General features: G+C 40.0%; 1 protein-coding gene across 2 annotated transcripts in view; it reads left to right on the top strand.

Moving 5' to 3' along the window:
• Positions 1-24,162, top strand: part of lamc3 (laminin, gamma 3) — a 217,703-nt gene that overhangs the window by 1,508 nt on the left and 192,033 nt on the right. The window contains exons 2-3 of one of the 2 annotated variants that reach the window (XM_041811015.1): positions 318-441; positions 4,607-4,941. In XM_041811015.1, the coding sequence (XP_041666949.1) occupies positions 4,641-4,941 (301 nt within the window). In that variant the 5' untranslated portion in view covers positions 318-441; positions 4,607-4,640. Of the gene's footprint in view, positions 1-317; positions 442-4,412; positions 4,942-24,162 lie in introns of those variants that run through there. The other variant, XM_041811014.1, reaches the window with a different exon arrangement.

Raw genomic sequence — 24,162 nt, 5'->3', positions numbered from 1 at the left:
AAATGCATGCAAAGTGCAGAATTTATGAAAGGTTGCAAACAGTGGCAAAATTGGGCAGGAAAAGTTGTTAAAATGGGGCACAAATAAATACTTTCAACATAAGAACCCAATGATATTTTGACACACTTTTCAGCTCCAGAACGAGGAAACTGTTAGCCAGGATGCTAGCACCAAAGCTACTGCATAAATCTCACCAAATGAGTGTTTTCATTCCACTTTTAACTATTCTTGTGCTTATATTTTCATAAAAATGGTCATATATACAATTTAAAATTATTTATAATTATTCTTTTTTTTTTTCTTCTTTTTTGTTAAAGGCATCTGGCGACCGCCTCTCAGTGTCTTGTGACCCCCCAGGGCATCCTGACCCCCACATTGAGAACCACTGCCCTAAGCAACAGTTGTGTTGTCACGTCCTGTAATGATGAACTGACTTGATGAGTAAGTGTCTGTTTGCTGAGGTTTTACATCCAGCCAGGCCCGTCTCATCCAAAGTAAGCAAAGGATTTCCCTGCAAATTGATGTGGTCCTTTAGACGCCGTCCCTGCCTGAGTGCTGATAGAGCCCCAATAAATCAAAGCAATCACGAGGAGATGTGGCCAGGACTTTGCAGTAAATCCAGCAGGGAATCAGAATGTACTGTCTAAACCCATTGGTCCGCTCTCCCCGCCTCACTCTGTTTCAAGCTACCTGTCTTTAAATCGCTTCCTTTTGTTGTTTTTCCCTTTTCCCCTGAGTACTTCATTTCAAACACTCCCACATTGATCTCACCATTATTTGAATTGTACTAGTGCTGATTTTGGCTGTCACTTTAAATGCCCATCGCTTCTCTGGATGACTTTGCCAAATTTTAATGGAATTCAGCAGCAATAAAACAATTTATAGAAAGAAGATTAGACTGCACAGCATTACACCACATGTCATTGGTCGCGACTCTAAGCCCCCACTTGTTAGACTTGTCACTTGTGGGATCGTTCTGTTTTGTACCTTCTTATTTGTGGAATCAAACCAGGATGCTGAGGTGAACAGGGTATATACTTTAATATTCTTAAACACATCGCTAAGGAATCAAACAAGCAAACCTGAATAGAACAAAATTACTGTTTAGGGCCACAAACTGATTAAAATTGTTGGTTACACACAAAAAGATCCTTTAATCAACAAAGAAATGTGCACAGGAGGGCAGTTATGTGTGATTGGTTTCCTATAAAGTGAAAAATGGGGAAACTTTGTCAGCTTTGCTGCTGTTATTCTGGATAAAAACAGAGACCATTGGAAAAGGGAAAAAGTTCTTCACTTCCTATTTGTTCAGTATATTCCACACCATACAGTGCCTGTAAAAGGATGTTTTGCCCTTCAGTTGATTTTATAAATCAGTCATGGTCAGTTTAATTGAAAAAACATCTTTGATATAAAAGTAAAGACAGATTTCTACAAAGTAATGTCAATCAAATAAAAATATGTCATGTAAAATAAGTGGCTGCATAAATTTTCTCCTCCTTAAAGTCAGTATTTAGTAGATTTACCTTTGGCTGCAATCACAGCACTGAGTCTGTGTGGATAGGTCTCATCAGTCGTGGGAGGGCAGGCTGTTCTGGGACCTCCCTGCCCTCCCACCGGCCTACGTAAAATGCATCAAGCATCCTGCTCTCCCTATGCCGATAAGGAATGCCTGAGGCTGGGAGAAAAGCATCAGAAACCCAAGAGCAGAGCAGGCATCACTGACAACTGAACGACACTGATTGAGTCAGAAGCAGAATAAAGGAGGAGCTGGGGTGGAGGAGGGCTGCAAGATTAACTTGCAGAAAGAGCATCAAAAAGGCTAGGCTGGAGCAGTTTAAATAAGGCAGCATGAGAGCGAATAGCCAATAGCGTGCGCAGAGCAAATCAGCTGGCAAATAGACAACTGTTTTCAGGTTTGTGGGGATGCCAATCAGATCTCAGGGGTCCCTGTTCGGCCCTAGCTAGCACTGGCTCCACCTGTGGAATATTATTGCTGCCATTGGTAAGATATTTTTTTGGTTGCCAATAGGAATGGGCGGTAATATGGTAATACCGTATACCAGGATATTAGAAAATAGCCTCGGTACCATCATTAAGATGGGGCCATTTAATCAGTGCATGTTTTAAAACAAATGCTTTGAAAACTTGTGTCCTTCTCCACCAGCAGCGCCACTGCCAGTGTGTGAAGATGCATTAACATGTTAAATGAAATCCTGCTTATGATTTCCTTTTTTAATTTGGCAAATGATGAAGGCACTTAGAGCTATACCGCTGTATTTATACTTGTGCGCTGTGCGCAATGGCCTGGCTCCTTGGCATGGCGCTGGCACAGCGGTGTGGTCCTCTTTAAAATCAAAGTGTTAAAGTGCACTGCTGGCTGTAATGTGAGCCACGATATCGTGAGTTCAAAAAACTCCCTAAATCTTCTTTCTGTATGTAGATCAGTGATGAGAAATGTTCACGTTTAGGCTACTATTAACCACAGGTGCTGTGTGCTGACGAAACAAAGTCAAGCATAATTACCCCATCAACAAATTTTAAAAACATCTGAACTTTCCTTAGCCCCCTTTTTTGGAAAATGTAGATGAAGTTTATTAATAACCACATGCCAGATCCTGCAGCAGCAACACCGCCAGGCACAATAAAAACCATTGGATAGTTTTAAAAACGCTCAAACTTATTTTTACTGCTTTTTTATGTTAAATAGATGAGGTTAATGGGTGCTGACTGGTTATTTTAGGCACTGAAGTCCCTAACATTTTATGAGCTTCATATAAAGAGAACTCACGGCAGGACAGAGCTTGGCATTTTTGCACCACGTGGAAATAATACAGTATTAAAGGCCAATCTTTTATCTGTTTAAAAGCACACTGAATATTACTTAACATTCCCAGATCCTACATGATAATAGCTTATTATGTCTCATTCTAGCTCTGGAAGAAGCGGAGGTAAGAGAGGGGAAAAGGGCACACATCTCTGTGGAGAGGAAAAAGAGAGAAACGACATTTGCTCCTGTGTCCTGAAGTAAATGTTTACTTCTATGATAAACACCTGTTAATCACTTACAGCGCTCCTGTAAACGTCTCCCTATATACGTTAGGGTTTTTTTTTAATGTAGTGCTCTCGCTCTGCTCGGTTATGCTTTCCTAGGAGTGCTTTTTTTTGGGGGGGGGGTAATACCATATACCCCGGTGAAATCTGGGGAGGGTATGGTGGTATTAAAAAAAGGATACCACCCAATCCTTGTTGCCAATATATTTACCACAGTGTTGTTTCAATTTAATCACAAAGACATCAATGAATTCTTCTTGTCAAGATGTTTGTTTACAAAATTAGCATGGTAGCACCAACTTGTGTGGAGACTCTGAAGTACAACACAGTTTAGCACAAGCTCAAAATGTGTGCTCAAATGTGGGCCATATTTCATGTTATTTCTAAAGTCTGCTGCGGGCCAATCAAAATGTGACCACGGGCTGCATCTGACAATGGGCCATGGCTTTGACGCCCCTGGTGACTCTAGATTTTGCGGTATAAAAATTTGAACAATTGAATGAAAAGGATTTATGTTGATGTTCAAAATGTTGGCGCAGTCTGTTTCAGCATTGTGCTGTTTATTTTATTCTTAGACACCGACCCTGCAGCAGCAATTTCAGGCATTTAAAAAACACCGATGCATTATAATGCTGTCAGTCTTGTTTGTTTTTGTAGCTCATAAAAAGGCATGGGTGTTCATTTCAGTATGTCACATCACCAGTCAGCTGTCATATCAAACACAGAGAGAGGAGTTATACAACCTTTCAGTATGCATCACATACATCAGATACCGAATATAGTGGTCCATGTGCAGATCATGCATTAAAAGCAGTGCAGCTATGGGACCATTTTCACTCTCTGTTTTAAATAAATCATCCCTTTAGGCTGCAGAACTCCCCCGAGCGACATCCTTTTATGGATATAACCCGTTCCTGCTGAAATATTCCAGACAGCTTTAGCACCTTCCACTTCCACTGTGAATCACTTGAGTCAGCATATACCTGAACATCCTGCTGTGGGGCCCGCCGCCAACTGCATTTATCACCATATCGATGATTTTGTGTGTCCCTGTTAGTGGAGAGTGCAGGTGCTTTGGTACTGACTACCTCAATGTCCCAAAGGTGTAACAACCTCGCTGCTGGATATTAAAATGCAGTATGGAAAGTGCTCTCTCCAATCAAATAAGGACCTTTAACCCAGCTGCTTTGCTTTTAAATATTATGAAAGTGCAGTGCTCAGGTCGACCAGAGGGAGGGGAAGTTTTTATGAAGTTCTCTACCCACCAGCCCCCTCCCCCGGCCCTCCTTTGAGTGTTTCATGCTGCCCCTGATGAGAGGAGTTCCTGCACAAACTTCATTCCTCTCCACAGAGGGAGAACATATGTGGAGACTCTGCAGGAACAAAAGCTCTCTGACTGGACTTTTTCTTTGTAGTTGGATTACTTCTCACAAGTCAGAGTCTCCATGCTTTTGATTAATGTCAGAGAAGTGTTCATGTGATAGAAACATTTTGTAGACATGGCTGCATCATCAGTGCGCTCTCTCTTCCTGGCACTTCTTCTCTCCCTCAGTTTAAACCACCAGCTTCTCCTGGTGCAGGCCGGAATGGACTCCTGCTACGACGAGGAAGGCGCCCCGAGCCGCTGCATGCCCGAGTTTGAGAACATCGCTTTCAATCATACCATGGTGGCATCAAACGTGTGCGGCTCCCCGCCTGACGAGTACTGCATGCAGACCAGCTCATCACGCTTGTGCCACTACTGTAACGCATCGGACCCGAGCCTCAGTCATGATACCAGCCTCCTGACGGACTTCCACAGAAACGACGAGCCCACATGGTGGCAGAGCCAGTCCATGTTTTATGGTACCCAGTACCCGAATTCTGTCAACCTCACCCTTCACCTCGGTAAGCACAGCAACTCTTTCTTACTTCAGTTTGACCCTCAGAGTTCTTCACTTTTGACTTTATTTCAACATGGAGTGTAGTTTGTGGTCTGAGTGAGTCATCCAGGTCAAGCATGTGTGCTCAAGTAGTAAAAACTCATTTATACCATCCTTGAATTCACTGTGTCCAAGACTAGAACATGATTATGTGAGATAGTGAAGGTGCAGATGGGACCTAGTGTTAAAGCCTCATACAACAGCTTTAAAATCATAGTGTTAGAGTTTTATGGTGCCAGCAGTAAGTGTCAGGGTCTTTTAGTACATATTTGAATGTCAAGATTCTGTTAACATCCTTGATACTGGTCTGGTGCAGAGCATGGATTTTATGTCAGTTTTTTAACAGTCCGATGATAAGCCATGCAATATATATTATGTTTGCAAGATCACCCATAAAGGGGGACAAAGGATGGTGAAAAATGGTGAAAAGCAGTTAAAAAGTGGCAGAAAATAACAAAAGGAGTAAAAATGGACAGATAAAGTGTTTAAAAGGGGTTAAAAAGTGGGACATAGGAGTTAACAGTGCCAAAATGGGGCAAATAGTGGCAAGACTGCCATGAATAGTAGTGAAAAAAGGATCAGAGTAGACAAAAATAGGATAAAAGCCAGCCAAAATGGGTTACTGAAATGCAGAAAAGGGGCAAAATGGGTGGAAAATGTTGAAAGGCAGTTAACAAGTGGTAAAAAGTAGCTAAAATGTGACAAAAAAAATGTGGTAAAAGGACTTAGGAAGTGGCACAAATGAGTCAACAGTGGCAAAAAATTGTCAAAAAAAGACACAAGTGGGTTAAAACTGACAAAGATGGTGTCAAAAAGTAGTGAAAAGAGGATAAAGGGGCAAAAATAGAAAAAAATGATTCAAATGGGTCACTTAAATGCAAAAAGGGGGAAAAACTAGGGGAAAATGGTGAAACACACATGCCATTGACATCACTACATCACACCTGGGGAGCGCTCATTCTCTGGGGTTTCGGGGGGCCCAGCTGATTCTGTGGGGAGGTCTTTGTGCTAGTGATGGTATCTGACAGCATTTTGATTTCGTGTTGTAAATTTTACATTTTTCCTCCATGTGTATGGTTTTCTTTCTTCGTGTTTTGTAAATGGGAGAAAGCTTCAATATAAAACAGCTGTGCTTAACACCAAACGATTTGTATGATGCAGCTGAGGCTCTGAACTGTCTTCATAAAGAATCCTTAGCCCAGACATGGCTTAGACTTGGGAGTGTTTACGAGCTCATAGCCACAAGGGCATGTCTGAGAATTTGGTTGGATTTCAAGTGGATGAAGTGTACACAGTTGCTTCTGACACACAAAGATAGCAACTGAATGATGGCTCAGGGTTAGCCCACGTTTTCTTTTATTCAGCCCACATAATGCCACTGTGATGGTACCACCTGAACCAAGCTGCCACGAATCAGTCACAGGTGAAGATGATGGGTCTGTTTTTAGGTCTGATACAGCCCAGAAGTCAACAAGACCACAGCCACAACACAAAGCTTTCACAGAGACATATTTAAAGCAGAATTCAAACTAGTGCACTGACACAAATCAAGTTTGGAGAGCTTTAAATCCACATTTTACACAATATCCCATTTCAAATTCAGCGTTCATTTTCCTGCTACAAGTTTCATTGGGGAGCTTTCATCTTATGTCAGGTTTGGAAGAGGTAAGACTTTTATAAAGGAAAGAAGGAACTGAAGTAATCCATGCACTGACATAAAAAGCATTTGAATTCCAGACGTACACACACTTTTTAGGGTGGTAACTTCTATTAACCCCCAGACAGAGTCATTTTGCTTTGCCTGGACTTGGTCAGCAGGTTTACTGGTACTTCAAATTATGCAAATTTTCATCTTACCCGGATGAAATGCCCCCCCACCCCCACCCCCCCAAAAAAAGCTTTTGGAGCGATATCCTTCACTAATGAATATCTAACTAAATGTAGCGGTCAGAGTTTTCCTGACTGTTAAAATAGTTTCAGTTAAAAGTATAAACAGAGCCCATAAAAAGTATTCCACCCCTTGGATGTTTTACCCTTTGTTTGATTTTAAGACCAATCATGGTCAATGGTCAGTGAAAACAGCTTTTTACAAATTAAGATAAAAAAAAAATATGTGTGGAAAAATAAGTGATTGCATAAATATTCACCCCCTTTAAAGTGACTAACCTAATTTAACAGAGGTCCAGTCAGTTGGTGCTAGTAGTCTTAGAATTTGTGAAATTGGGATCACCTGAGTGCAGTGAATGTGTCTCAAATGATTGTAGTATAAAGACACCTGTGTCTAGAAGGTCCAGTACCTGGCTAATCGGTATACCAGGCTACCAGTACACCATGAAGTCAAAGGAACACCCCATGCTACTCAGAGAAAAGGGGAACATGAAGAGGGTAACATGAATACGGCAAAACATAGGAAGATCATGGAGGATGATCTCCTTAAGTCTGCAAAAGAAATATGGCTTGTGAGAACACTTATTTTCCAGCAAGATAATGGCCTGAAGCATACAGCTAGCTACACTGAAATAGTTGAACAACAGGGTGAACTTTCTGGAATGGCTTAGTCAACGCCCAGACTTTTTTTTTTTTTTCCTAAAAAAGGCAAATTAAATTGATTTGTAAAATCTTTCAATACCCCTTTCTCTAAGTTGCATGGGGTGTTCTCTTTTCTTCATGGTGTAATGGTAGCCAGGGATATTGATTTACTAGTGACTGGACCTTCCAGACACAGATGTCTATATATATTTTTTTGTCAAAAAAGCCAAGTTATGTTGATCATGATTGATTTATAAAATCAAAAAAAGGATAAAACATCCAAGGGGGTGAAAACTTTTAGATATGGAATTTTTGTCTTACTAATGAATAATTCGGAAATGGTTCATTATTCTCTACAATCTTGTTCTTAGCAACCATCATAGTGTATTTCATCAAAAATCAAAATCCTAGTTCAGTGAGCATAATTCACAGTGATTTATTTTAACAGTCATGAAAGCCAAACTGTTTCTCTGCAAAATCAGCCTCTCGGTGGAAATGAGCCAAAATGCCTCAAGCTAGCACCGCACTGGCTCCTGTAACTGCTTTTGAGACAAAAATCAAGTAAAAAATTCTTATTATACTCCATGAAATTTTAAAGTCTATGAAAGCCAATTTCTATCACTTGCCACATGAAAACTTAATCTTAAAATCTAATAGTAAGTCATTATGATGAAAGCAACCCTCCAGATAGGGAGATTTGAAATCGCCAATTTAAGATAGCTAATTTAAAACTCCAAAAACAAATCCAAAACAGCTATTTCAGCTCTATTTTCTGAGTTGATTGAATACATTTATAGTTTTAGATAAACAAAACTCAGTCATTTCAGCTATTTTTTTAGCATTGTTCTCAAATTGTTTAGCAATCATCCCTTACTCTGCAGAATTTTCCCAGAATGCTTTTGGGTATTATACACTTTTGCACCATGGGTGAAGTTAATGGCTTAGTTAGAAAGATCTAAAATATTATATAATTTTATTGAATTGTTATTACTTTGTAGAAATCTGTTTTCACTTTGACATTACAGAGTTTTTTGTAGTTTTTTGGGGTCTGACCATCATTGATTTATAAAACAATAAGAAGGTAAACATCTATGGGGGAATACTTTAATAGGCACTATCTGGCCGACCAGAAATCTTTCTGTATTTCCATATGCCATTCTAGGCCTGATAGCAGGTACCAGATATGCTAAGTAAGATGTGCTGTGGTGTAATGCCTTTTTTCAAGTGATTTCGACCTCCCCCTTGGTTTGTTGTTTTCAGCCCTTGGTTCACACTTACAAGACGGCACTTCTTTATGTCTGTTCATGTGTCTCAGAAGCTCACACATTTTGATGCTTATCATTTACACACAAACCTCCTTCCTTCCTTTTTGTTAGCCCTGCCACCTTGTAAGGGAATAGAGAAAGCCCTGCCCACTCAGGAACACTGTTTGTAGAGGTACAATGGCAGCGTGGTGTTGTAAAGAGTACCATTCAAGGAGAACTAATGGACTTTGCAAAGTAAAAGAAAAGGCTTTGTTTAATGCAGAATAATTCAAAGAGAAGAGAAATAAGTTGTGTTTCTCAGTGGAAATTAGTCCTGATGGCTTTGTTTGTTTGGAACACCAAGGAAGAAAAGGAGCAAAAATTGAGGCGCCGAGGAACAGAGGAGTTATGGCAAAAAAGCCTTGTTTTGATGTGAGAGACTGCTGCTGAGGTGTCACATCTACAGAAAATCTATCCTAAAAAGGCAGGTATTACAGCCAACTTTGAACAGTTCCAACAAGCTATAATAAATCATTATTATTGTCAGATATAATGATAACAAAATCCTTTGTCAAAGAGAGTAAAAGCAGGATACTAATGAAACAGTATACCAACAGAAAGCCAAGCAGCAAAGCAAGACTAAATAAATTATACATAAATACACATAAAACAAGAAAAATACAAGTCATAAAATGGAATGAAAATACAACATCACATAAAAGGACGTCTATAAGGTGGGTTTTTATTAAGTGATTTAAAAGAAGTCATGTTTCTGCCAGTCTTTTTCTCCCCAGGCAAGTCGTTCCAAAGCAGACAGACCGCGATGAGAAAAAGCACCTTTAGATTTAAGCTTCTGTGTCAGCAGTCAGAAGGGACAACCTGTGGATCTAAGACTGGGAGCTATAGCTATTATGTGGTCAATATTTACGCCATTCAGCTTTTAAAAGTTACATTGAATATCATGAATGATTTGATTGACTTTTCCAAACTGTGCAATCATTGGGTTGATTCTAGACATCAGTGGAAACAGTATTCTACTGAGTTTTTGTTCTTTGTTTGGAAACAAAATGATTTTGATTGAATTTACAAAAATAAGATGCCTCTGCTTGATCAGTATCGACTATTTAAAGCCCAGAACTTCTCAAAAGATGAGCAACTCTTGAGTTCAGTTAGAAATAGGAGTGTTTTAAATTCATTAAAATCATGTTAAGATACAGCATACCAGTGCGCTGATGAGTAAACTAAAGATTTAAATCACTCCGTACAATAAGGGAGTTAAATGAGCCAACTCTTTGAGACATGTGCTTGACACAAATTATGTAAATGTTTTATTTAACAATGGTTTCAGAGATTAATGGCAGTTATTCCTTGTGTGACCGTTTCATGTGAAAGACTGATGGTTGTGGGAACTTTCTTCACTTCACTTTATTTGTACCAGTCTTTTATTTAGCAGTGGGTCTCTCAGTTCAAAGTAGAAATGCAACTAAGAGCTTTTTTTCAGCAAACTTCTTTTAGTTCTGTAGTACTAATACAAGTTTTCAGGCTTCCTCTGTCACACTGTCTTTTCCTTTGACAACAAGTTTTAGACTCACTCTTTATACGCTGTGTACATATTTGTATTTGACTATATTTTTCATTGCACAAAAATGGTATGAGACCAGCCTGAGCCATTAGCATCATTATCCCATTAACATGCCGTGGAAAACTGCTGAAATGAGTAAGAGGGTGCATTTGTCACTGTAACTGAATTAAACTGTGGCGATTAATGGTACAAAGCATTAATACAAATCTTTCTATGAAATTACCTTTCCTGCTTCCATTTATTTGCTGAGCTGTGTTTGAGTGTGTTTTTAAAGTGTGTCCCTACCTTAAATTACCTACACTGTGGAGACATAATTCTGTTTGCACAGGTCTATTTCAGGGACACTGTTTCCTTCTTTCATTGATCGATTGATATCTTTATTTTGAACATGCAAACAAAACATAAAAACCAGTTGACAAAGGAAAAAAAGCAGAGTTTAAAAGTATAGTACAGTAATCATTTACACTGTATCAGCATCCATATCCAACATGAAACAAATAGGAAATGTTCGAAGGGAGAAGGATAAAGTTTATACTTACAGTGCCTATAAAATAAGTGGAAAGTATTTCCCTTCTTGGATGTTTAACCCTTTCATCGATTTTATAAATCAGTCATGGTCAATATAACATTGGCCTTTTAGACAGAAAATGCTCTTTAATGTGTCAAAGTGAAAACATATAAAATAAGTGACAACATAAATATTTACCCCCTTTAAGTCAGCATTTAGTAGATGCACCTTTGGCTGATAGGTCTCAATCAGGCTTGCACATCTAGACACTACAATTTTACTCCTTTCTTCTTTGCTCAAGCTCTGTCAGATTGCACTTGGATCAGCTGCAAACAGTCTTTTCAAGTCCAGCCACAAATTCTCTATTGGATTGAGGTCTTGGCTTTGACTCGGCCACTCCAGAACATTCACCTTGTTGTCTTTAAACGATTTCTGTGTAGCTTTCTCTGTATGCTTTGGCTCATTGTCTTGCTGGAAAACAAATCTTCTCCCAAGCTGTCGTTCTCTAGCAGACTGAATAAGACTGCCTCATTTTACCCTCTATCTTTACAAGCCCTCCAGGGCCAGCGCCTGAGAAGCATCCCCACTGCGGGATGCTGCCACCACTGTGCTTCACAGTGGGGAATGGTGTGTTTGTGGTGATGTGCAGTTATTGGTGCACGCCAAACATAGCGCCTTGTCTGATGGGTAAAAAGCACCATTTTGGTCTCATCAGACCAAAGAACTTTCCCCCGCTAGACAAGGGAGTCTCCCACATGCCTTTTGGTGAACTCTAGTCAAGATTGAACAAGTGTTTTTTCCAGCAGTGGCTTTCTCTTTGCCACTCTTTTTGACTGGGGAACAACCTGAGCAACAGTTTTTGTACACAGAGTCTCTTCCATCTCAGCTGCTGAAGCTTGTAACTCCTTCAGAGTAGTCATAGGTGTCTTGGTGGTCTCTTTCACTGGTCTCCTTCTTGCTTGTCACTCAGTTTGTGAGGAGGACTGGATCTAGGCAAATTTACACAAGAGCTGAACAATTTGGAAAAATAATCTAATTGCGATTTTTTTTGCTCAATATTGCAATTACGATTTAATAGGCAATTTTTAAAAGTTCCTTATTGTATGCATTTTACAGCAAGAACGAGCAACAATTCATTCTATACTATAAATAATGCAATATTAGATTAAAGTGGGGCAAAAAAATTGTATAAAAAATATCTAATTGTGGTGATTTTTTTTTATTCGTTTTGCAAATTTGATTTGAACTGTTGTATTAAAGGGAATGATCATTTTAATATATTTCTCATATTGAATAAGAAAAACACAGAAATGAAGAAAAAGTGATTTTTTTTTTTTTTTTACACTATTCAAAACATATGGCACTAGAATGATTGTATGGTATGTAATGCATGAAATCTCTGCTGCAAGAAAAGATCTAAACTGGTATTTTGAAACAAATTTCAGGTTAAAGAAATATTGCGCCTTCTGCGATTTGAAAATTGCAGCAGGCCATATTGCAGTTTAATCTAATTTGCAATTAATTGCCCAGCCCTGATTTACACATGTGCAATATTCGCAATATTCCATTTCTTGATGATGGATTAAACTGAACTCGTGGGGATGTTCAGTGCCTTGATTTTTTGTATTCATCCCCTGACTTATACTTTTTAATAACCTTTACTCCAAGTTGCTTGGAGTGTTCTTTTGTCTTCATGGTGTAATGGTAGCCAGGAATACTAATTGACCAGTGACTGGGGTAAGGCATTTCTTACTCCCCGTCCCTCCCAGCCTTTTTCCATGATGCACTCAAAACTTTTTTAGATTCCAGGGTAAATGCACTTCAGCTGAAACTCCGGGATTTAGTTACTCTTTAAGGAGGATGCTGCAGATGATTTGGTTTTAATCTCCTTTGGCCATGTGAGTGTCAGACAGCATGTCCTAATATTTGAATTTTTACCAAATCAGTGGTGACTTTTCTGCACTCCAGCATTGACAGTTTGTTAATAATCCTAAGTTACTGATCCAGACAGCAGACAGTCAAGAATGTTTCCTCTGTTTGATAAGGAAAATTTTGGTATTTCGGAAAATGTGGTTTCTTAAAAAGATCAATACCACTTTTATTTCTGTCCACTTAATATGAAATTGGAACCAGGGAATGGTTAGCTTAACTTAAAAGAAAGAAAGCAAGTCTGGCATTGGTAGACGGTAGATTAGTCTGACACTGAGTCCCTCTTTTAACCACGTTTCCACTCTTCCTGGCCTCTTTTTGTGATTTTAGAGCTCATTAGAGTGAAAACTACGCTACCTGTTCCTGTTACCTGACTCCCAAAGCTAACAACTCGCCCGTTCCCTCCTCCACTCATCAGCCCTGCAGTGCTAAAGCAGAATATTTCCAATTATTCCTGTCAATCCTGTGAATGTTCCTCCATGCCATTGCTCCTGTGCTTTTTTCACAGCTATTTGTACCTTCTATCAAAAGCTGGCATCCCTGCACACCTGCCTCTACCTTCTTCCTATCATCCTCTGGCTTCCTGCACATCCTCATGTTCTTTTCTTTGGACTTTCTACCAATGCCTGTGTGCTTTTTTATCTTCACATTGGTCAATAAATCATTGAATTTTACTCCCTGTCTCGACAGTTTTGAGTGTTTTTAAAAATAAGAGGATTTTGCACAAAGTCTGTACCAAGTGATGAAACTTAATCTCATGATTACAAGTCGAGAATTAACTTCCAGACATGTTTGCCAGTAAAGTTAAGTTCTAAAAGTGAGTGGAAAGTAGACGAATGTTAGTTGAGAAGAAATGTTTAACTAGGAAAGAGCCTGCAAATCTTTTCCAACCTTAAATCAATGGAGTACAGCTCAGACACAAGATATTAAACATTTAAACTGATAAACTCAAGGGTTATTTGGAAATATGCACGCACTTTGAATTTGATGCCTCAAACATGCTCCAAAAAAGCTGGGACAGCAGCATGTTTTCCATTATGTTGCATCACAGCGGTGCTGGGCTGTCACCTAAATTCCAACCCTAGAACTCACCAGCATTAGAGTGTCAATGGTCGCACTCCCCATCAGCCATCCGTGGCCAGGTCTTGATACCAGAGCTGAAAGCCTGCTCGCCTCCCTGCCTCACCAGCAGCTGAGGCCACCCACATATTCTGTAGCAGCCAAGGTGGGCAAAATAGTGGTGCAAAGCGCTGTGGCGCGCTATGATAATAGTGAGGGTGATCAGTTGGATTTGTGTCAGAAAGTGCTGGTCTGTTTTGGGATTTAGCCTCTAGGGACTGAAAATACTTTGGTTGAAGTATTGAAAGTGGAAGTCAAAGTTGACTCTACAGTTTTGTGAGTCTTTTTAAAGACAGTCTGGCTGCAGACAACAGCTCTCAGATGCCCCGCCTTGCAGACCACCACTGTGAGACGCCGCCTTATTTCAATAATAAAATATATAAAAATTGTGGTTAGAGTTTGGGTATGGATTGGGATACTAAATGTTAAGAGTCAAAAACCTGACCTACAAAGCCTGATCACAAAACATTCTAAAAAGCCAACTATACAGTACATGCTTAAAGGAAAATCCTTGTTCTACATGAAAACACTCTGATACACATAATGTAGCTAAAGCTAATAAAGATAAATTAGCTTAAATGTGCATACGTAACGTAGCTGAAGACTGTACACCTTTTGCAGTTCGGCAAATTTCTTAAACCATTATTGTATTCACGTATCTACGTAGCCATATAACTAAATCTCAAGCTAAAGAAGCTATGTTAGCTTTAGCTCAGTTTGCAAAAATTCGCATTGCTAAACCTAACCTAGCTACCTTCGCTTAAGTAGTTGATAATAAACTTAGCTGGTGTAGCTATGGCTTTAGCTAAATCTAAAAAATGTAAATCAAGAAACTGTTGGTGTGACTACTTCAAAAATGGGTTGATACAGATTTTTTTCTTGATTTTTCATCATTTATTCATATTTATAATTTTGTTCATGTAAAATACCTATGTAGCTACCGCTATAAAAGCTAAGTTAGCTTGTGCTACATTTGGTAATGCTAACTAAGCTATGTAGCATCACAGCTACACTAGCTTTTGCTTTGTTTGATAAAGCTGACTTTGCGAAAGCTAACTTAACTTCATTGGCTTATGCAGTAAAGTTAATTACATAGCTGGTGTAGCTATATTAGCCTTGGCTAAAGCAGCAATGCTAAAGCAAGCCACTGCTCTGTAACTACTTCTTAAATGAGTTGACACATAATTTACTTTTTTCTCATAACTCATTTATATTCATAATTTTTCATGTATGATATGTGGCTAACTCTTAAGCCAATGAAGTTATGTTAGCTTATGCTACATTTGGCAAAGCTAACTAAGCTATGTAAGTTACATAAGCTATGGAGCAAACATAGCATAAACATGCATTTGCTAAAGCTCATGTGTCTAAAGGCAAAGCTAATGTAGCTGCATTAGCCATCCATCCATCTTCTCCTGCTTATCCAAGGTCAGGTCACGAGGGCAGCAGCCTAAGCAGGGAAGCCCAGACTTCCCTCTCCCCGGCCTCTTCGTCCAGCTCTTCTCGGGGGATTCCGAGGTGTTCCCAGGCCAGCCGAGTGACATAGTCTCTCCAGCGTGTCCTGGGTCTTCCCGGGGCCTCCTCCCAGTGGGACGTGCCCGAGCCACCTCATCTGGCTCCTCTCAACGTGGAGAAGCAGCGGCTCTACTCCAAGTCTCTCTCAGATGGCCGAGCTTCTCACCCTATCTCTACGGGAGAGAACAACCACCCTGCAGAGGAAACTCATTTCAGCTGCCTGTATCCATGATCTCGTTCTTTCAGTCACAACCTACAGTTCATGGCCATAGGTGAGGGTAGGAACATAGATCGACCAGTAAATCGAGAGCTTTGCCTTTCGACTCAGCTCTTTCTTCACTACAACAGACCGATGCAGAGACCGCATCACTGCTGACGAATCCGCCTGTCAATCTCCCATTCCATTCTTCCCTCACTTGTGAACAAGACCCCGAGATTAGCTACATTAGCTTTAGCTTAGTTTGAAGTTTAAGTTGAACTAAATAAAGATACAGTAAATGTGTTGTACCGGCAAATTACATTGCCTCCGTCCTGACAGAAGCATCATCTCACAGCGGTGGTCTGCGGGAGGGTCTAGCTCAGAGCTGCAGCCAGATCCTGTCTCTGCTGTTTGGTAGTCCACCATGAGAGGCTGAACTGTTTAAGTGTGATTTTTTTGTCTGTTTTAGGTCTTCACCATCTCCTTAAAGAAAATCTTTGTCTCTTTAACTGCTAATTACCACACCATGTTCATCAGCTAGGTGCTAATTCAATACAAATGTGGAAGCAGCCACCAGGTTTTTGGGGCCATTTAGGGCAGAAAACAGCAGTCTGCTGTGACCCAGAGTACGTCTGAAAGTAGCTGGGTTGAATCAAAGCAGCAAAATTGAAAACGGAATCCATTATTGTTGGGGAAATATTGATCGTGGCCCTTTAAACTAAGGCTAGAATCACCTTAACGCTACCTTGTGTGTATGTGTGAGGGTTTTATTGAACTTTCAGCAATCAGTCTGTGGAGACAGCTCCTGCTCAAAACTGGAAATTTTCTTGACAGGTCAGATCTCCTCCCTCTTCATCTGGAGGTGGAGAGTGGGCGCTCCCTCATCAAAAAGCCCTGCTTCAAAGGAACAAGAGACAGGGACAAAATGATGACAGCAGTTGAAAATGTCAGCACTTTGACCAGAAAGGAACAGTTATATCACGTGCTCTGAAAGCAAGAAGTGCTTCTGTCAAATGGAGAGTATTGATTTCCAATAGAAAGAAGAAGTCTGGATGTGTTTTGAGACTTTGTTGTTTGTAATCTCAGGCTAGTTCCTGTTTTTTTCTTGGCAAAGGTGCTAATACTGCTGCTGCAGAGGTATGTTTTACGTTGTCTGGAGGGTTTGTTTTTCTTTTAACAATCTCAACACCCACACGTCTGTGTCCGGCAGACTAGCTTGACCTTTGCTCCTCTTTGCACATCTCTCAAACACGTGTTTCTCAGTTCCTGACGTCTCTGAATGGTTCTAGCATTGCAGAGAGAAAGGATGATAAAGCTTTCCTCACAAGTCATTTCATGTAACAGAATCTGCCTGAATGTATGTGTGGCATTTCTTGTCTGTATGAAAGCCCTCTGATCCATCTGGGTTGCTGGTGGGGGGGCGTCTTCAACATGGCTGTTTTCTTTTGCCTCTCCAAACCAAACAAGCTCCGTCTTAAAGAAATAGAGGCAAATGCCGGGCTGATAAACACAGGGATAGGATGTAGGGACGCATATTGCAGCCAGGTCACAGAGTGGGTCCATGAAAGGGTAGAAAGAAATGTTGGGGGGAGTCCGGCAGCTTCAAGGGGAGTAAACAAAACAGAAGAGGACGAAGGTGGGAGGAAAAAGAAAATGCCGGGTGGTTTGCTGGTAAGGAATTGGGGTCAGGTTTTTCCCACAAAGCCTTGAGACACACACAAACACACATCTGTACAGCACACACTGATGTCTGCAGCTGGTTCTCATTCAGCACCGTCAAAGAAAAGCAACATCCTGTCTCGGATGTAAAACAATGATAAAAGTCTGCCGCAGTTGGCATGATGCTTTCACAGCAACATTATGGGTGGGAGCAATTCTTTTCATTGGAAAACTCAAGTCATCTGTGTACAAGGTTGCCCAGAAGAGGGGATAAAGAGGAGAAATTTCTTGGTCAGCAAAATCATGGTCCATTGTCAAAAATGAGTAGAAGTAGCAAAAAAAGGGGCAAAATTGGAGGGGAAAAGTGTAAAAATGAGTGAAAGGTGTAAAAACTGGTTGATAGTGGGTAAAATGTGGCAAAAATAGGCCATAATTGGCAAAAAGACAATGGTAAAAGTGAACCAAAGTGGCAAAAAATGGTTAAAAGTATTATGAAGTAGTGGCAAAATTGGGTGAAAAGCAGCAAAAATGGTTTAGAAGTGGTCAAATGGTAAAATTGGCAATCAGCCAAACTGGTTGAAAGTGGCAAAAAAAGCCATAATTGGCCAAAAAAGGTGTTAAAAATAGCAAAATGGGCAAAAAGCTTCAAAAGGTAGTTAATGTGGCAACGAGAAATGGACAAAATGGGTCAAAAGTAGCAAAAAGAACCTGCGAAATTGGGTAAAAGGTGGCCCATCACTGGATTAAAAAAAAGGTTTAAAGTGACCAAAATATGGTAAAAAAATGGCTATTAAGCTGCAAAATGGGTGGGGCACCAAAAATGGGCTAAAAGTGATAAAGAAAAGAGCCAAAAACTGCTCCAATTGGCAAAAGAATTGGTCCAACAATGACAAAAAAGGGGTTAAAAGTGGTGAAATTGTGGGGAAAATGGTTGAAAAGCCATAAAATGGGTAAGAAAGTGGCAAAATAGAGTAAAAATCCTGAAAATCTCTGGGTCGAGCCAGTTCTGTGGGCAGGTCTGGTCGTGTATCTGCTGATCACAGGAATCTGAGTTTGGAGTAAATAGATCGTAAATATTGAGTCTACACTACTTGTGATGAGTTTACTCTTAGACTGTCTGAGTTTGACCAGACGGCTACAGCTGCTTTAGGTTTATATGACTCAGCCCAGATCAGAAAGTGAACCAGAGATGCTCCCAGCTTTTACTTTGAACACACAACAGACTTCCAACCAGGTTTGCACAATCGGAGAATAATAAAGCCATGTGTACGATCATTGTTAAATAATGAAATAATTTGCTCCATCATGATTCGGACCAGATCAACTGAGCTAAAGATGTGAGAACACCCTTAGTAATCACTTGAAGTTCATTTTTACAAACTTATAATTCGTCAGTAGGCTAGAACATACTCCTTTGTTCTGCGCTACACCGATGATAATGTGCTGGTGTGGCAGGCGAAAGAAGGCAAATGTCAATCAGAACATGCTCTTCCATGCTGACACAGGGGTTTTTTAACTAGAGCTGTGTCTCTAGTCTCTAAAATGATGCATCCTCGCTCTTCACTCTTCAGCAGAACTAGGAGTAGTTCCTGTCCTGTCATATTGAGGATCATCCCAAAGCCCCTAAAGCTGCTCAGAGGACAGAGTATCAAGGAGAGAGGACAGAGATCTTAGGAGCTATAAGCAGGGACACAAGAGAGCAGACTTCACAGAAGTTTCTGTTTTTTCTCACTGACAGACATTGATTGGATGCTGCAGCAGAGAAGACTTCAAGGAAAATTCAAAACATCACCCAGGCTTGATGATGGAAAAATGGTGAAAATGTTGATGGACCTTAAAACAGACAATGAACGGGCAAAATAGACCCCTAAACAGATCATGGCTGTCAGTCTCTAAAGAGTTGTTACATATTTATGTATTTTCCAAAATTTTAATGACATTTATGAGTCTGTGTGGATAGGTCTCAATCAGGCTTCCACATCTGGATACTAAAATTTTACTGCACAGGGATCAGGTGTGAACAGCCCTTTTTAAGTCTAGCCACAAATCTATTGGATTGAGGTCTGGGCATTGACTCAGCAACTCCAGAACATTTACCTTGTTGTTCTTCTCCCAAGCCGTATTTCTCTTGCAGACTGAGTAAGATTGTCCAGGATTTTTCAGTATTTTTTCATTTTACCTTCTACCTTTACAGGCCTTCCAGGGCTGGTTTCTGAGAAGCATCCCCACAGCATGATGCTGCCACCACTGTGCTTCACAGTGGGAATGGTTTGTGTTTGTTGTGATTTTTTTGTTGTTGTTGGTTTTTTTTTTTTTTTTTGGCCAAAAAGCATTATTTTGGTTTTATCAGTCCAAAGAACTTTCTCCCACTTGACCATGGAGTCTCTAATTATAGGGGTCTTGGTAGCCACTCTCACGGTCACTCAGTTTGTGAGGATGGCCTGATCTAGGCAGATTTACATGTGCCTTTACACGCCAGATGGATTTTTTTTCACACATGCATCTGGAAAAGCTTCTATATGAAACATTTGGGTAAAGGCAGAGGCTTTGAAAAAAAACTCGGACTGTGATTGAATGAACGCTCTGTCTGGCACATCTCTACGGGCAAATCAGAGCAACAAAACACGTGACGTAGCTGCTATCGAGCTGCGCATGCGCAGCTACCGAGGAATAACATGAAACATGGCAACTATAGACATGTAAGTACTCGACTTTTGTTGTTTTTAAGAAGAAAACAACTCACTGCTATTCTTTTTTCTTCTTTTAATGAAGAAATGTCAAGTTCTGTTAGAACTGGTGCTTTAGCAGCATCCACGCTAAGCTCTTCCACCATAATTGCACCGGCCTCTTGCTGCTTGTTTACATCACGACTCTGCAATGCCCGAAAGTACTGCCCCTCATCGCTGATTGTTCCTGTCACTTTCTAACCAGACCCAAACAGTTCAGACGGGAGTTTTGCAGGATGGATGCCAGTAAAAAACAAGTAAAACAGGCATATCCATCTGCTTTGCAAGGTTAGTGTCATATACCAGTAGTTCTCAAATGGCGTGCCTTGAGGAAAGTCTAAGTGTGCCTTAGGAATTTGTACAACCATGCATGAATGCTTTGAGTGAACTCAAGATACTTTTGCATGAGTTTGCAGATATGTTTTCAGTCCAATCACTTATTAAGGTGGCCGTTGTTTTGATAATATTGTCTTACTACTTGCGGTATCATAAAATTTCAAAAAATCTGACAACTTCTTCGAAAGCTTAAATTTTTCTGTGGTGTTTCTGGTAGTTTCTAGCTCTGCTTTTATTTCATATAAACATATTTTAGAAAATTAGGTGTAAAAATGCTTAGTAACTGGTGCAAAAAGTGTTGGATTTGCAGCAGCAGATTGCTTTGATCAACAACTGTACGTAAGGCAGATGTAGCTGAAATGTATGCTGCAAAAACATACATTTTAGAGTATTCCAGTTGTCCCCAAATGGTGAAGGCCAGGAATGTCTAGGTGTGTGCTGTGGATCTGAACAACCATGCATTATTACTATGACTATACATCAAATAAAGAGAAATGAAGAAGAAATGAATGCATGAATATAGAGACGGTCTGCCTTGAGATTTTGGCTCGATCTTAGGTGTGCCTTTGGCAAAAAAAATGTTCAAAAATCACAGCCATATACCGTCTATTTCTTGAGGATGGGTTCAGCTGAATTCTGGGGGATGTTCAGCACCTTGGAATTTTTTTTGTATCCATCCCCTTACCTTTAAATAGCCTTATCTCTGAGTTGCTTGGAGTGTTCATTTGCCTTCATGACGTAATGTTAGCCACGAATGCTGATCAACAAGTGACTTCACTAGGACTTAAGTGTAAGTTGATTAGATTTTGGAAGTCAAGGTCACTGCCACCATGCATAGTATAAGCAATCCTTTCAGAAGCTTTACGATCTTTATTCATGTGAGCAAATACAAGTAATGTCAGCCTTTTTCATGCTTTATACATGCATAGACATAAAGAGGCATACAGCAGAGCATCAGCAATAGTTAGCAAGGTCACAAAGGCACATAAACATTTTTCTCCTTTGCCTGATGCCTCCATTTCCTACATCATTGAAAACATCTGCACCATTTGAAGCATCTTTTTAAGAAGCTTCAGCGGGACATAGTCACTTTCTAAGGGCATCTGTGTGCACTATGTCTTGCTTTGGCTTGATTTGTGATGTCCAGAGTTTCTGGCTCAGCTTTCAAACGTCACAGCAGGCTATTTTACTGTGTTTGTAACTTGTCATTACTAAAAAATTGAGTACTTGGTGAGGAGAGACTTCTTGATGCTTCAAACTGAGCTGTCAAAATTGTGAAGTAAATGAGCGATTCATTATTCTCTCTAGAAATGTTTTTGTGTGTTTTGTGATGCTTTGCTTGAATAACATGTAAGTGCTTCAAAAAGCTCTCTGTTGTGCTTGTGTAACCTTTAATGGACAAGTATGCAGTGGCGAAAGAGCACAAATCACGACTCATTAAACATGATGCATAGGACACATAAATTCCCTTTGCAATTAGTCTGCACCTCATCACAGGGGATATCCAACAAATGTTTCATCTTCTGTCTCTTTTTATGTTTTTGCCCGAGTCCCAGCAGGGCTGAGCTCACCTCACGCAGGGAGTAAATGAAAGCTAAATGATCGTAGTTCTCCTGGAGGAGCGATACCATTAGAGATTGCTGCAGAGACGAGAGACAGAGAGATGCGCCGCACAGACTTGGCAGAGTTAAGCAACAGATGTCATTATGGCTGTAGCTGTGGATGGCATCCCATGAACGCGCTGAGCGGCTGAGACTTAGTATCTAATGATGGAGGAAAAAAATCCCCATGAGTGCAACGAAGAAGCCTGTTAGGAGAGTTTCAGCATGTTGCTTCACACTCGTGTCTCAATACGTCTCCAGTTTGTGCCCGTCCAGTTAATCCCCTGCAAAGCTTGGTGTGGATTCATTGCAGGGATGAGTATCCCTGCATGATCCAGTATGGTGGCAAGATTATTGACCAAAGAGGGTAAACACGGTGGGAAATGGTGCCAACTCTATCAAAAAGAAGCCCTTTAGTTTGCTGTGAGAGTGGAGATCAGACCCACCCACAGATTTGGCTGGACCCCTGAAAAACCCAGAGGATGGGCCCACAGTACGCCCACAGAAGGCGTACTAATGCCACTCTTCAGTTTTTTTTAACCACTATTCACCTTTTTACACCCATTTTTTGCTATTTGTTGCCTTTTGGGACCTATTTTTGCATTTTCAACCAATTTCTGCCACTTTGCACCTGTCTTCCACACATTTTTGCCACTCTTTAATCTCTTCTTACATTTTCCTACCAATATTTTGCTAATTTATTTGCCTTTTTTGACTCTTTTTTCTGCTTTGGTCCCATTTTACCTACTTTATAACCACTTAACCATTTTCCCACCCATTTTGTCCCTTTTTGCCTATATTAACCCACTTTTTAACTACTTTTCACCTTTTCCCTTCCCTTTTCTCCTCTTTTTTTGCCATTCTTGATACATTCATGGCACTTTCAAACCATTTAAGCCACTTTTTTTTCACTATTTTCCTGCTGGTTTCTTGCCCCTTTTCTTGCCATTTTTGCCCCATTTTTGTGTCTTTTTAACCATTTTTGCCAGTTTTTAACTGCTTTTCACCATTACACTAACCTTTTTTTTTCAATTTTTTGCCTTTCTTGACCCTTGTAAGCCATTTAAGCCACTTTTTTAACCATTTTTCATCATATTTCCATACATTCCTTGCCCATTTTTGGTCTTTCTTGACCCATTTTTGCCTCTTTTTAACTGCTTCTCACCATTTTCCCTTCCATTTTTTGCCCCCGTCTTGCCTTTCTTGACCGTTTTTTTGAGAACTTTTATCCCATTTTGACTACTCTAACCACATAAAACTATTTTCTAGCTCGGTTTTTGTCCATCTTTGCCTATTTTAACCTATTTTTTCTCACTTTTAACCGTTTTCACCATTTTCCTACTCATTTTTCCCCTTTTTGCCTTTCCTGACCAATTTTTGGCACTTTTAATCCAATTTAGCCACTTTTTAACCTCTTTTCACAATATTCCTAAATATTTATTGACTCTCTTTGACTTCATTTGCCATTCCTAAAACATTTTTTTTCACTCTTTAACTTCTTTCAGCATTTTCCTACCCTTTTTCCCTCTTTTCGCATTTCTTGACCCATCATCGGCACTTTTCCTCCAATTTAGCCACTTTTCAGCCACTTTTAGCCACTTCCCACTTTTTTCCTGCACATCGCTTTCCCCTTTTTGCCTTAATTTTCCCATTTTTGTCACTTTATAACTACTTTCACCATTCCCATACCCTTTTCCCTCTTTTCACATTTCTTGACCCATTCTTGGCACTTTCTCTCAATTTTTGCCACTTTTTAGCCACTTTTCACCATTTTCCTGCCTATTTTCGCCTTTCTTGACCCATTTTCCCCTTTTGAAACCCAGTTTCAAATTCTTTTATCTTTTTCCAATTATTAAAAATAGTTATCTCAATTCTGTCTTCTGTATACTCCTGTATCCTGACATTTGTGCACATCATGGCTTAGCTTTGAAGTCTTCACATTGTTAACATTAGGGAAAAGGTAATATCAGTGTTTGCATTTCTTTCTTTGACTAGAGTGGTTATTATTGAGCTCATATATAAAATATGGTTATCACATCATTACTTTACAATTGACCATGATTTTTCTGACTTCTATGGGCCCCCCCATTTGGCTGGGCCCCAGAAAGCTTTGCCCTTTATCCCCCCTTATGGACGGCCTTGGCGGAGATGTCAGATTTTTATAAAAGCTGAAAATCAATGGCCTTCCCTTTTAATTTCTGCACAGGAAGCATTGTAAAACATTATATGAGCTATCTGA

Source organism: Cheilinus undulatus, linkage group 17, assembly GCF_018320785.1.
Source record: "Cheilinus undulatus linkage group 17, ASM1832078v1, whole genome shotgun sequence".
Taxonomy (NCBI): domain Eukaryota; kingdom Metazoa; phylum Chordata; class Actinopteri; order Labriformes; family Labridae; genus Cheilinus; species Cheilinus undulatus.
The sequence above is the reverse complement of the archived record's forward strand: the minus strand, read 5'-3'. Positions and strand labels throughout refer to the sequence as shown.